This window comes from Dendrobates tinctorius, unplaced genomic scaffold (genome assembly GCF_039654945.1).
Source record: "Dendrobates tinctorius isolate UK_male_01 unplaced genomic scaffold, ASM3965494v1 ptg000039l, whole genome shotgun sequence".
Taxonomy (NCBI): Eukaryota; Metazoa; Chordata; class Amphibia; order Anura; family Dendrobatidae; genus Dendrobates; species Dendrobates tinctorius.
The window spans coordinates 36,963,183-36,978,797 of NW_027361707.1; the positions used below are offsets into that span (position 1 = coordinate 36,963,183).

At 43.2% G+C, this 15,615-nt stretch overlaps 1 protein-coding gene across 1 annotated transcript in view; it reads left to right on the plus strand.

Annotated features, from left to right (window-relative positions):
- The window catches only part of LOC141088509 (cytosol aminopeptidase-like), a 37,089-nt gene that overhangs the window by 14,232 nt on the left and 7,242 nt on the right, over positions 1-15,615 (plus strand). The window contains exons 3-5 of the mRNA XM_073574635.1: positions 4,045-4,209; positions 4,538-4,696; positions 4,963-5,087. Of these exons, the coding sequence (XP_073430736.1) occupies positions 4,045-4,209; positions 4,538-4,696; positions 4,963-5,087 (449 nt within the window). The remainder of the gene's footprint in view (positions 1-4,044; positions 4,210-4,537; positions 4,697-4,962; positions 5,088-15,615) is intronic.

A 15,615-nucleotide genomic window follows, 5' to 3' on the forward strand; every position in this document is an offset into this window, starting at 1 on the left:
GGCGTAAAGGCAACACAGCTCATCACCCTGAACACACCATCCCCACTGTCAAACATAGTGGTGGCAGCATCATGGTTTGGGCCTGCTTTTCTTCAGCAGGGACAGGGAGGATGGTTAAAATTGATGGGAAGATGGATGGAGCCAAACACAGGACCATTCTTGAAGAAAACCTGTTTGAGTCTGCAAAAGACCTTAGACTGGGATGGGAGATTTGTCTTCCAACAAGACAATGATCCCAAACATAAAGCAAAATCTACAATGGAATGGTTCACAAATAATCGTATCCAGGTGTTAGAATGGCCAAGTCACAGTCCAGACCTGAATCCAATCGAGAATCTGTGGAAAGAGCTGAAAACTGCTGTTCACAAACGATCTCCATCAAACCTCACTGAGCTCGAGCTGTTTGCCAAGGAAGAATGGGCAAGAATTTCAGTCTTTCGATGTACAAAACTGATAGAGACATACCCCAAGCGAGTTGCAGCTGTAATCGCAGCAAAAGGTGGCGCAACAAAGTGTTACATTAAAGGGGCCGAATAATATTGCACGCCCCACTTTTCAGTTTTTGAATTTCCACAAAAATTTAAAATAACCAATACATTTCATTCAACTTCACAATTGTGTCCCACTTGTTGTTGTTTCTTCACCAAAAATTTACATTTGGTATCTTTATGTTTGAAGTATGATATGTGGGAAAAGGCTGAAAAGTTCCAGGGGGCCGAATACTTTCGCAAGGCACTGTATGTTCTCTGGGCGCTCAACACTGCGAGTCAAGTGCAGGAACATCATAATTGTGCTGCAACGTCTGTGCCGCTATAGGAAAAGCACCAGATTAACTGTACCCCACATGGAATGACACTTTTATAGCATTTTGCATAATGTTTCCCAAGACGTTTGCAGTAAACGTGTTCCAGAATTAGCTGCATTGTCGAAAATCTATATATATTTATCACAGTATTAAAAGGGAATCCATCAGCAGGTTTTGGTATGTAATCTGAGAGCAGCATACTATAGGGACTGATTCCGGCGATGTGTCACTTGATCAGCTGCTTGCTGTAGTTTCAATACAATCATTGTTTTATCAGCAAAGAGATGATCATTGGGGGACTGGATGTAGCGTGCCAGGCAGTCCAGCTAATCTGTGTAATCTCCACCACTGATTGGCAGCTTTTTGCCTATACACAGTAAGTTGCCAGTCAGGGATGTGGGTGGGATTATACACAGCTCAGGGTTCACAGCGCTATTACATCTGCAGCAGAGACCAGGGATTTTATGAGGTAGTATGCTTATCATATCTTATAAATAAGATATCTAGTACTTCACACGCCTCCTGATGAAGTACTGGATGAAACGTATGTTGGGGCGGTGGGAACGCTTTAACAAGTAGGACCTTTTATGTAAGTAATGCTTCCATGCTGTAAGCTATTTGGCTTGAACTGTTGGATGTTTTGCCCCTTGTACCGTTGTCTATGCTGCTTTATAAGATACAGTTAGGTCCATATATATTTGGACAGAGACAATATTTTTCTAATTTTGGTTCTAGAGATTACCACAATGAATTTCAAACAAAACAATTCAGATGCAGTTGAAGTTCAGACTTTCAGCTTTCATTTGAGGGTATCCACATTAAAATTGGATGAAGGGTTTAGGAGTTTCAGCTCCTTAACATGTGCCACCCTGTTTTTAAAGGGACCAAAAGTAATTGGACAGAATAAATAAAATGTTCATTTCTAGTACTTGGTTGAAAACCCTTTGTTGGCAATGACTGCCTGAAGTCTTGAACTCATGGACATCACCAGACGCTGTGTTTCCTCCTTTTTGATGCTCTGCCAGGCCTTCACTGCGGTGGTTTTCAGTTGCTGTTTGTTTGTGGGCCTTTCTGTCTGAAGTTTAGTCTTTAACAAGTGAAATGCATGCGAAATTGGGTTGAGATCAGGTGACTAACTTGGCCATTCAAGAATATTTCACTTCTTTGCTTTAATAAACTCCTGGGTTGCTTTGGCTTTATGTTTTGGGTCATTGTCCATCTGTAGTATGAAACGACGACCAATCAGTTTGGCTGCATTTGGCTGGATCTGAGCACACAGTATGGCTCTGAATACCTCAGAATTCATTCGGCTGCTTCTGTCCTGTGTCACATCATCAATAAACACTAGTGACCCAGTGCCACTGGCAGCCATGCATGCCCAAGCCATCACACTGCCTCCGCCGTGTTTTACAGATGATGTGGCATGCTTTGGATCATGAGCTGTACCACGCCTTCGCCATACTTTTCTCTTTCCATCATTCTGGTAGAGGTTGATCTTGTTTTTATCTGTCCAAAGAATGTTCTTCCAGAACTGTGCTGGCTTTTTTAGATGTTTTTTTAGCAAAGTCCAGTCTAGCCTTTTTATTCTTGATGCTTATGAGTGGCTTGCACCGTGCAGTGAACCCTCTGTATTTACTTTCATGCAGTCTTCTCTTTATGGTAGATTTGGATATTGATACGCCTACCTCCTGGAGAGTGTTGTTCACTTGGTTGGCGGTTGTGAAGGGGTTTCTCTTCACCATGGAGATTATTCTGCGATCATCCACCACTGTTGTCTTCCATGGCGCCCAGGTCTTTTTGCATTGATGAGTTCACCAGTGCTTTCTTTCTTTCTCAGGATGTACCAAACTGTAGATTTTGCCACTCCTAATGTTGTAGCAATTTCTCGGATGGGTTTTTTCTGTTTTTGCAGCTTAAGGATGGCTTGTTTCACCTGCATGGAGAGCTCCTTTGACCGCTGTTTCCTTCACAGCAAAACCTTCCAAATGCAAGCACTACACCTCAAATCAACTCCAGGCCTTTTATCTGCTTAATTGAGAATGACATAACGAAGGGATTGCCCACACCTGTCCATGAAATAGCCTTGGAGTCAATTGTCCAATTTCTTTTGGTCCCTTTGAAAACAGGGTGGCACATGTTAAGGAGCTGAAACTCCTAAACCCTTCATCCAACTTTAATGTGGATACCCTCAAATGAAAGCTGAAAGTCTGAACTTCAACTGCATCTGAATTGTTTTGTTTAAAATTCATTGTGGTAATGTCTAGAACCAAAACTAGAAAAATGTTGTCTCTGTCCAAATATATATGGACCTAACTGTATGATAAGCGTACTACCTCATGTCACCGGTACTTTATAGCGTCCCCACTATTGACTGTCCAGTAGTTCCTTTGTTCTTCTTTTGTTGTGTCAATTTTAACATGTTTAATAATAATAATAATAATAATAATAATAATAATAAATAATAAACATTTTAAGGCTGGGTGCCCACGTTGCATTTTTGTATGCTTTTCCGCAGCGTTTGTGCCGGCTCAGACGCTGCAGAAATGCTTACAAGATGCTTCTAATTCATTTGCATGCATTTTTGGCTTTTTGTGCCAATGCATGCGTTTTTAACCGCTCAGGAATCGCTTAGCAGCTAAAAACGCAGCATGCTCATTAATTCCCGCATTGCTCAGCGTTTTTAGCCATCCCCAATGATCCCAGAAATCGCGTGTCAAAAAACACGTCAAAAACGCGTCAAAAATCGCGGAAAAAGACGCGCGTTTTCTGGGAAAGGGGATCCTTTTCCTGAGCGTTTAAAAACGCTAGCGTGGGCACATAGCCTAAAAGTATATACTCCTTGGTTATTTTCCCGTATTTTTGTTTTTTGTTTTTTGTGTGTGCGCAAATGTGATAACATTCAGCAAAATTGTCACATTATTGTACATATGGCACAAATATTGGGATAACAATATAATAAGTATACATTGGAAATCGTCCTAATGTAAAAATAAGGAAATATTGGTGGCAGATTAGTACTTCAGTTGTATAGTATTAGTGGTGATGTGGAGAATGCGGTTGCAATCTTACTCTTACACAGGTACATCTTTTGTTATTGTATCTTTTTTTTTTTTCTTCCCTTTTTTTGCGTATTTGCTGCATATTAGAAAATCTGTGGACGGCTTCCATAAAGTTGGAAAAAAAATCATCTTTGTATCTAGCCTGCAGTGTGTTTACCCAGAATGATTTGTTCTATTTAGTGAAGAACTAGATGCCTGGCAAAAAGGAGTTTCCTACGCGAAGGGGCAGAACTTGGCTCGTTACTTGATGGAATCTCCAGCGAATTATGTGACTCCGTCAAAGTTTGCTGAGATAATTCAACAGAAGACTGGAGCATTGGGGGACGGGGTTAAGGTGCTCACTAGGTAAGACTGCGGACATATCTGCTGTAAATATTGCAGAAAGGATGAGATGTGAGATGAAGTGTTTCGCAAGAAATGCTTCTTCCAGGGGATATTCTAAATGTATTAATACAACCACCCCATCATTCTCTGCAGTATACCTTTCTTGTATGTATTTCATGTTTTGAGTTTTTTCTTTTTTGGGCTTTTTTTGTGCAATTTAGAACTCTTGTAACTAGGACTGAATTTTGGTTATTTGAATACATACAATGTTGCATTTTTTTTAACCAGTAGACTATAGTTACAGCGACTGTATGCCATGCAGTGATATGCTTCCACTTTGGTTTCCTAGATCAAAGTCCTGGATAGAAGAGCAACAAATGGGAGCGTTTTTAAGTGTGGCCAAAGGATCTGATGAGCCGCCGGTGTTCCTGGAAATCCATTATACTGGCAGCCGTGATCCTAACGAGCCTCCTCTTGTGTTTGTGGGGAAAGGAGTTACTTTTGACAGGTCAGAGACACATCACGTACGGTATGACACTGGGTTGCACAACCTTTGAAAACACTTGCTGACTACTATTGGACAGTATGGAGGTTTTTTTACTTGTGTGTACCTAGATGATGGAAGCAATGTATTACTACTAGCACAGTCCCTGCCCGGGCAGCAACTATCAGCTGGGCGCACATCCTCCTGATGAATATGTGCAGACTAAAACTACAGAGCATTTTGTGCCTTGTTGAAAGTACCACTGACCCCAAAATGTCTCTTTTTCTAAGTGGTGGGATTTCCTTGAAGCCATCATCTGGAATGGATGCAATGAGAGCGGATATGGGTGGTGCAGCGACGGTCTGTTCTGCCATCTTGACTGCTGCGACTCTCAAATTACCCATTAACCTCATTGGTAAGTAAGTGTGGTTATCCCCAAAAATTATCAGATGCACTTTTTAGTAAGAAAAACTTACTACTAAAAAGTGTGTGTCTTAAATTCCGGAGGAAGCTTCCTGTGATGGCGGAGAACGCAAACTCTAGTGGTTCACGAGCGACCCCGTACAAAGAACTGGCTCTGTGAACGAAGAGAGCCAGCATCCCAGTGAGGGCCACCTGAAGTCTCTGAATGGCTCTCACTGGGGGTAAAATTACAGTGTTTGGTGGCTGAAACCCTGCCAGCAGTTGTATTGGTTGGCTACACGTTTGCGGGGTTTCGGCAGTATAAAGTCCATTTTAAATGTGTGTATGTGTCCTCTAGGGTGATCTCACATTTAATTGGGATCCAAAGGAGCCTGCTCTCTTTGAGCGAAGCCAAATTATCCAGGTCACCCGAAAGAGTCAGACTGCCCATTACTAGACACCGCATCCTTTCCAATCACTGTGTGTCTATAAATGTGCAAATGTAGCGAGCAGTGTGCATCTATAAATGTGCAAATGTAGCAGAGCTGTGTGCATCTATAAATGTGGAAATGTAGCAGAGCTGTGTGCATCTATAAATGTGGAAATGTAGCAGAGCTGTGTGCATCTATAAATGTGGAAATGTAGCAGAGCTGTGTGCATCTATAAATGTGGAAATGTAGCAGAGCTGTGTGCATCTATAAATGTGCAAATGTAGCAGAGCTGTGTGCATCTATAAATGTGCCCATGTAGCAGAGCTGTGTGCAACTATAAATGTGGAAATGTAGCAGAGCTGTGTGCAACTATAAATGTGCAAATGTAGTGAGCTGTGTGCATCTATAAATGTGCAAATGTAGCAGAGCTGTGTGCAACTATAAATGTGGAAATGTAGCAGAGCTGTGTGCAACTATAAATGTGCAAATGTAGCAAGCTGTGTGCATCTATAAATGTGGAAATGTAGCAGAACTGTGTGCAACTATAAATGTGCAAATGTAGTGAGCTGTGTGCATCAATAAATGAGTAAATGTAGCAGAGCTGTGTGCAACTATAAATGTGGAAATGTAGCAGAGCTGTGTGCAACTATAAATGTGCAAATGTAGCGAGCTGTGTGCATCTATAAATGTGATACGGCACAGACTTGAAAATCCACCAATAATAGAAAACAGCAAAAGAGCAAAAAGGTTTACCCGTCCAGGCATCCAGACAAATGCAGTCAGGATGCAGTGGACCCATATAATTAAGATGGCCAAAATATCAGCTTAGGATTTAGTGTTGGGTACCCGTAAACGTGGAGATTTTTGACGCAGGTTACGGGCTTGCGTATTTTGGCCAAAATGTCAGCCAATGCTCCACATTTTTAATGTGTTTTTTTGCACTTTTTATTCAGGGTGCAGTTGGGCCCATTTGGTCTTGTAAACTGCGGTGTCTGTTCACATGGCATGCATTTTGATAGCGCTGGGCCAGCCCGCCTGAGCTCATAGAAGGGTGTCTCTACTAGGCTGGCCTGGATGCTGTGCATGGCCATAGTGTGAACAGCGCCGCATACAAGTGTTTTGTTGTGCATTAACATACCAGGCAACCGCCCCCTCCATGTATTGGTAGGCTGCGAGCGGTTGTTTCATCGGTATTCTTGCACCTGTGTTGCCATCTTAACCCGTTCACGACCCATGACGCCTACGTAGGCGTCATGAAAAGTCGTGCCCAAATGACCTATGACGCCTACGTATGCGTCATGCTATAAATAGCCCCCCTGCGGGTCGGGTGACCGGGGTCACTGAAAGGTCACCCGACCCGCACACAGAGGACACTCTACGGTTAATCCCAGGGGGCGTGGCTTAACCCCCACGTGCCTACGATCGCTCTGATTGGCTGTTTCACTTTTAACAGCCAATCAGCGATTTGTAATATTTCACCAATGAAATTTGGTGAAATATTACAATCCAGCCATGGCCGATGCTGCAATAGCATCGGACATGGCTGGACACCGACACCCGACCCCCCCCACACCGACTGACCCCTGTCACCCGACCCGCAGGGGGGCTATTTATAGCATGACGCCTACGTAGGCATCATAGGTCGTTTGGGCACGACTTTTCTAGACGCCTACGTAGGCGTCATGGGTCGTGAAGGGGTTAAGATGGCAACACAGGTGCAAGAATACCGATGAAACAACCGGTTGCCGCCGCCGTCATCATCTGCTCCCCCTCCCCTTCCTATTGCTCCCTCCCACCTTCCGATCCCCCCTGGGACCTCCGATGGTGCTCCCGGTGTCCCGCCGTGGCTCCCAGCGGCCCACCATCTTGGAAAATGGCGGGCGCATGCGCAGTGCGCCTGCCATTGTCCAAGATGGCGGCGCCCATGAATTTGCCGGCTGCCCGTTCATTTTTCATTTTGATCACTGTGATACACTCTCACAGTGATCAAAATGAAAAAAAAGTAAATACACCCCCCTTTTATCACCCCCATAGCCAGGCGCAAATAATAAAATAAAAAAAATATTTTTTTTTTCCATTTAGGGTTCGAACTAGGGTTAGGGTTGTAATTAGGGTTATAGTTAGGGCTAGAATTAGGGTTAGGGTTAGAATTAGGGTTAGGGTTGGAATTAGGGTTAGGGTTGGAATTAGGGTTATGGTTAGGGCTAGAATTAGGGTTAGGGTTGGAATTAGGGTTAAAATTAGGGTTAGGGTTGGAATTAGGGTTAGGGCTGGGATTAGGGTTAGGCTTGTAGTTAGGGTTAGAGTTGGGATTAGGGTTAGGGGTGTGTTGGCGTTAGGGTTGTGGTTAGGGTTATGGTTGGGATTAGGGTTAGGGGTGTGTTGGGGTTAGAGTTGGAGTTAGAATTGAGGGGTTTCCACTGTTTAGGCACATCACGGGGTCTCCGAACGCGACATGGCGCCACGATTTATTCCAGCCAATTTTGCGTTCAAAATGTCAAACAGCGCTCTCTCCATTCCGAGCCCCGACGTGTGCCCAAACAGTTGTTTACCCCCCACATATGGGTATCAGCGTACTCAGGAAAAATTGCACAACAACTTTGGGGGTCTAATTTCTCCTGTTACCCTTGGGAAAATAAGAAATTGGGGGCTAAAAAAATGATTTTTGTGAAAAAAAAATTGATTTTTTTTATTTTCACGGCTCTGAGTTATAAACTTCGGTGAAGCATTTGGGGGTTCAAAGTGCTCACCACACATCTAGATAAGTTCCTTGGGTGGTCTAGTTTCCAAAATGGGGTCAGTTGTGGGGGGTTTCCACTGTTTAGGCACATCAGAGGCTCTGCAAACGTAACATGATGCCCGCAGACTATTCCATCAAGTCAGTATTTGAAAACGTCACTACTTCCCTTCCAAGCCCCGACATGTGCCCAAACAGTGGTCCCTCCCCACATATTGGGTACCAGCGTACTCAGGACAAACCGGACAACAACTCTTGGTGTCCAATTTCTCCTGTTACTATTGTGAAAATAAAAAATAGCGGGCTAAAAAATCAAATCAAAAAATTTTTGAGGAAAAAAAATTTTTGAGGAAAATTTTTTTATTTACACAGCTCTGCGTTATACACTTCTGTAAAGCACCTGGGGGGTTCAAAGTGCTCACTATGCATCTAGATAACTTCCTTAGGGGGTCTAGTTTCTAAAATGGGGTGATTTGTGCGGGAGCTCCAAAGTGTAGGCAGACAGGGCCTCTCCAAACACGACATGGTGTCCGCTAACGATTGGAGCTAATTTTCCATTCAAAAAGTCAAATGGCGCTCCTTCCCTTCTGAGCCCTGCCGTGCGCCCAAACAGTGGTCCCCCCCCCACATATGGGGTGCCAGCGTACTCAGGACAAACTGAACAGCAACTTTAGGGGTCCAATTTATCCTGTTACCCTTGTGAAAATAAAAAATAGCGGGCTAAAAAAATCATTTTGAGGAAAAAAAAATGATTTTTTATTTTCATGGCTCTGCGTTTATAAACTTCTGTGAAGCACTTGGGGGTTCAAAGTGCTCACTACACATCTAGATAAGCTCCTTGGGGGTCTAGTTTCCAAAAGGGGGCATAATAGATGGCCATCTTGACTGGGGGCATAATAGATGGCAAACAGAAAAATATGATATCTAACATAGTATTTGACCAAAAAAGAGCGCCAAATGTTTTACCAGTATCTAGTGCATCACATAGCGACTATATTAGGCACCATGGATAAGTATCCAATAGCATAGGTGGATAAGGTAACCGCACATGCGCAAATGACCATAAAAAATTTATATACGGCCATCAAAGATGGAAACACACCTAATAGTAAGCGTAAAAAATACCAATGTATTTATATGAAAATTTATAGATTGTTACAAAGCATAAAAAATGATTAAACACAAGGGTTATAAGGATATAGGGTAACCCAACGTATTCCAGTCCTATACAGGTTTATGACAACAATATATATACCCCATGCATTAGTTTAGTCAAAAATTATAGCCATAAAAATGTACATAGTCCTATTATAATCTAAATGGAATAAGTTAGCCCAAAAATAATGCTATTACAATGAAATATAAAGAATAATCTCTATCAGCCGCATTATTATGCATTGCCCCCATATATATAACTACATATGCTTGTAAATAGAGGTGTATACAGCCATATATCAATGATCACCACATAGAAGTCCACCCATAAAAAATGGAAAAAAAATGGGCAACAAAGAGAACACATCTTCTTGTATAGGAGAATGTTGATATATTCATAGAAGAGACGATCATATTTATCCAAAGCCTCCAGAAGATATTTCGGACCCATACAACCCAACCAAAAAGATGCCAAATCTAAAAGACTAAAATAAAACAAAGTTAAAAAAGTTAAAAAAGACACAACAAATGTCACTCCAGAAGTGTAACAGTACCACAACGGGGGAATAGGTGGAGGAGAAGAGGGAAAGATAAATGGAAAACTCACAAAAATGGAACGAATGAAAGACATTCGTTAAGGCCATATGGATGGACTGTTTTCAATTTCCAAATCCATTTAGCTTCTAATTGACTCAATCTTTTAGAGAGACCCCCACCTCGAATATCAATTTTCAGGGCCTCAATGCCCCATACCATAAGTGAGGTGGAATCACAGCCATGGTGCTCCTTGAAATGTCTAGGTATAGTCCTCAGGGTGGAAGCATCCGTGTGGCCACGAGCCGCCTGAATCCCCAACACGTGCTCCCTGACTCGGACCTTGAATTGTTGCGTAGTAAGGCCTACATAAATAAGGCCACAGGGACACGTAGCATAGTATACGACATACCTAGTCGTACAGGTAATGCGTTGTCTAATACTGAAGACCTGATCTCCACTCGAATTGTTAAATTCAGTACACCGCATAATGTTTGGGCAGGCGACACAGTGGCCACACGGATAACAACCAACCCCGGGAATGTGACCATCCAGAAAGGTAGTTTTAGAGCCCACAGCGTAGTGGCTCATAACCAGATGATCCCTTAAGTTTCTAGACCGTCGGAACGCCATGGCTGGTCTCTCTGTTGTGATCCTGTTAATGACCGGGTCAATGCGGAGGATAGGCCATGCTTTATCAAGGGCAGAACGAACAGCCTCTGATCTAGAGCTAAAAGTAGTAATAAACCTAACAGTTTGGTTACCCCTAGATGTATTGGACATCCCTGATCTATATAATAAATCCTGCCTAGTAGCATGCTTAGCTCGATTGAAAGCAATTTTGATGGATCTCCGGCTATATCCACGTTCTAGAAATCGTTGACGAAGCTCATCCGCCCGATGAAAGAATGTCTCATCTGTAGAACAGATACGGCGCAGTCGTAAAAATTGACCGATGGGTACCGCCTTAATGACATGTCTTGGATGTGCGGATAAGGCGTGCAGCAAGGAATTTGTCGCGGTAATCTTTCTAAATATGTCTGTTTGCACCATCCCATAGGGGTCCCTCCTTACGGTAACGTCCAAAAAGTCCAATTCATTAGCATCAGATGTGAACGCAAGTATAATATTACGGTCATTGCTGTTCAATTTTGAGATAAGCTGCGCAAGGTCGACGGAGCTGCCTTGCCAGATGAAGAATATATCATCAATGTACCGCGTCCAAAGGGGGACACGGCACATTGACGCATCCTCATCTGACAAAAAGAGGTCCCTCTCCCACAGCCCCAGGAATAGGCCAGCATAGGTGGGCGCAAAGGCCGCACCCATGGCGGTCCCCTGGAGCTGGAGGTAGAAGGACCCCTTGAACACAAAAAAATTGTGCGTGAGGGTGAACTCTAATAGTTCCAGCAGAAGGTCCCTAAGCCTGGGAGCCAAAGGAGAAGTCTCCAAAAAGAATTTCACGGCTCTCAGGCCATCCGAATGTCTGATGTTAGTATATAGGGACTCCACATCTGCTGAAACTAGAAGAGTGTCACCCTCAAGGCAGAGTCTGTTGACCCTGCGCAGCAGATCCCCAGTGTCACGGAGGAAGGAAGGGAGGCTCATAACAAGAGGTTGCAGGTGGTAATCTATCCATTTGTTTATATTTTCCAGAAAGTTGCCACGTCCCGACACTATAGGTCGTCCGGGTGGCACCGAGGAGCTCTTATGTATCTTAGGGAGCAGATACAGAGTTGGGATCTTGGGTTCAGGAACCATTAATGCTGAAAATAATGGTTTGGTGATAACGCCATCCCGTAGAGATCTTTTCAGAATTGTTTCCAGCTGAGATAAGTATGAGAGGGGGTTATAGGTCAATTTTCTATAACAGGTCTACCTCCAGCTCCAGGGGACCGCCATGGGTGCGGCCTTTGTGCCCACCTATGCTGGCCTATTCCTGGGGCTGTGGGAGAGGGACCTCTTTTTGTCAGATGAGGATGCGTCAATGTGCCGTGTCCCCCTTTGGACGCGGTACATTGATGATATATTCTTCATCTGGCAAGGCAGCTCCGTCGACCTTGCGCAGCTCATCTCAAAATTGAACAACAATGACCGTAATATTATACTTACGTTCACATCTGATGCTAATGAATTGGACTTTTTGGACCCCTATGGGATGGTGCAAACAGACATATTTAGAAAGATTACCGCGACAAATTCCTTGCTGCACGCCTCATCCGCACATCCGAGACATGTCATTAAGGCGGTACCCATCGGTCCATTTTTACGACTGCGCCGTATCTGTTCCACAGATGAGACATTCTTTCATCGGGCGGATGAGCTTCGTCAACGATTTCTAGAACGTGGATATAGCCGGAGATCCATCAAAATTGCTTTCAATCGAGCTAAGCATGCTACTAGGCAGGATTTATTATATAGATCAGGGATGTCCAATACATCTAGGGGTAACCAAACTGTTAGGTTTATTACTACTTTTAGCTCTAGATCAGAGGCTGTTCGTTCTGCCCTTGATAAAGCATGGCCTATCCTCCGCATTGATCCGGTCATTAACAGGATCACAACAGAGAGACCAGCCATGGCGTTCCGACGGTCTAGAAACTTAAGGGATCATCTGGTTATGAGCCACTACGCTGTGGGCTCTAAAACTACCTTTCTGGATGGTCACATTCCCGGGGTTGGTTGTTATCCGTGTGGCCACTGTGTCGCCTGCCCCAACATTATGCGGTGTACTGAATTTAACAATTCGAGTGGAGATCAGGTCTTCAGTATTAGACAACGCATTACCTGTACGACTAGGTATGACCTATACTATGCTACGTGTCCCTGTGGCCTTATTTATGTAGGCCTTACTATGCGACAATTCAAGGTCCGAGTCAGGGAGCACGTGTTGGGGATTCAGGCGGCTCGTGGCCACACGGATCCTTCCACCCTGAGGACTATACCTAGACATTTCAAGGAGCACCATGGCTGTGATTCCACCTCACTTATGGTATGGGGCATTGAGGCCCTGAAAATTGATATTCGAGGTGGGGGTCTCTCTAAAAGATTGAGTCAATTAGAAGCTAAATGGATTTGGAAATTGAAAACAGTCCATCCATATGGCCTTAACGAATGTCTTTCATTCGTTCCATTTTTGTGAGTTTTCCTTTTATCTTTCCCTCTTCTCCTCCACCTATTCCCCCGTTGTGGTACTGTTACACTTCTGGAGTGACATTTGTTGTGTCTTTTTTAACTTTGTTTTATTTTAGTCTTTTAGATTTGGCATCTTTTTGGTTGGGTTGTCTGGGTCCGAAATATCTTCTGGAGGCTTTGGATAAATATGATCGTCTCTTCTATGAATATATCAACATTCTCCTATACAAGAAGATGAAAATGTGTTCTCTTTGTTGCCCATTTTTTTTCCATTTTTTATGGGTGGACTTCTATGTGGTGATCATTGATATATGGCTGTATACACCTCTATTTACAAGCATATGTAGTTATATATATGGGGGCAAGGCATAATAATGCAGTTGATAGAGATTATTCTTTATATTTCATTGTAATAGCATTATTTTTGGGCTAACTTATTCCATTTAGATTATAATAGGACTATGTACATTTTTATGGCTATAATTTTTGACTAAACTAATGCATGGGGTATATATATTGTTGTCATAAACCTGTATAGGACTGGAATACGTTGGTTTACCCTATATCCTTATAACCCTCGTGTTTAATCATTTTTGATGCTTTGTAACAATCTATAAATTTTCATATAAATACATTGGTATTTTTTACGCTTACTATTAGGTGTGTTTCCATCTTTGATGGCCGTATATAAATTTTTTATGGTCATTTGCGCATGTGCGGTTACCTTATCCACCTATGCTATTGGATACTTATCCATGGTGCCTAAAATAGTCGCTATGTGATGAACTAGATACTGGTAAAACATTTGGCGCTCTTTTTTGGTCAAATACTATGTTAGATATCATATTTTTCTGTTTGCCATCTATTATGCCCCCAGTCAAGATGGCCGCGACCATTTTGTGGCCGTCTGCGCATGCGCAGGTGACGCGCGCCTAACTCCACCCCCATCCGCCCGTGGTCTGGCGTCTGACGTCACGGGGCCCCGTGTATTGTCAGCGCCAGCCCGGACGTGTTGGTGGGTGGGTGGTTGGTCGCTCCCCTGATTGGTGCTCAGGTTTATTTGGACCCCTATTTATAGTACACCCGGTGGCCTTTTATGACACACCCCCTGAGGAAGGAAGCGGTGTAGCTTCCGAAACGTACGTTGGGCTGTTTTCCTTGCGCCGGTGGTCCAGTGCCCCCTTAGGTATGAGTATTATGTTTGTATTTTGATCTCTCATAACCCCCTTCTTTGGGGTTGCCTGACGGTCTGGGGATTTTACCCTTTATTTCACTATGACTAGTCGGCTTGTATATACCACTAATGGAGATACATTATACCATATTGATATACCTTAGGGAATCTCTGTACCTCTGTGCGTTCTGCTTGTGTCACTTCTGTCATGCCAATTTTTATCTGTGTCCTTAATAAAGATTCATGTTATTTCTACCTATTTTGGATGTTTATGCACTGTTTTTTCGGTTGCTTCTTTATAAGAGGTACAGGGAGTGGACTGCTGAGGACTGGGGTAAAGTCATTTTCTCTGATGAATCCCCTTTTCGATTGTTTGGGACATCTGGAAAACGGCTTATTCGGAGAAGACCAGGTGAGCGCTACCACCAGTCTTGTCTCATGCCAACTGTCAAGCATCCTGAAACCATTCATGTGTGGGGTTGCTTCTCAGCCAAGGGAATGGGCTCTCTCTCAGTCTTGCCTAAAAACACAGCCATGAATAAAGAATGGTACCAGAATGTCCACCAAGAGCAACTTCTCCCAACCGTCCAAGAGCAGTTTGGCGATCAACAATGCCTTTTTCAACATGATGGAGTACCTTGCCATAAAGCAAAGGTGATAACTAAATGACTCAGAGAACAAAACATAGAGATTTTGGGACCATGGCCTGGAAACTCCCCAGATCTTAATCCCATTGAGAACTTGTGGTCAATCATCAAGAGACGGGTGGACAAACAAAAACCTTCAAATTCAGACAAAATAAAAGCATTGATTTTGCAAGAATGGACTGCTCAGTCAGGATTTGATCCAGAAGTTGATTGAGAGCATGCCAGGGAGAATTGCTGAGGTCCTGAAGAAGAAGGGTCAACACTGCAAATATTGACTTGCTGCATTAACTCATTCTAACTGTCAATATAACCTTTTGCTACTCATAATATGACTGCAATTATATTTCTGTATGTGATAAAAACATATGACAAACACACATAAAAACCAGAGGGCAGCAGATAATGTGAAAATATAATATTTGTGTCATTCTCAAAACTTTTGGCCATGACTGTAGATAAGTTCCTTGGGTGGTCTAGTTTCCAAAATGGGGTCACTTGTGGGGGAGCTCCAATGTTTAGGTACACAGGAGTTCTCCAAACACGACATGGTGTCCACTAACGATTGGAGCTAATTTTCCATTCAAAAAGTCAAATGGCGCTCCTTCCCTTCCGGACCCTGCCGTGCACCGAAACAGTGGTTTATGACCACATGTGAGGTATCCTTGTACTCAGGAGAAATTGCCCAACAAATTTTAGGATCCAGTTTATCCCATTGCCCATGTGAAAAT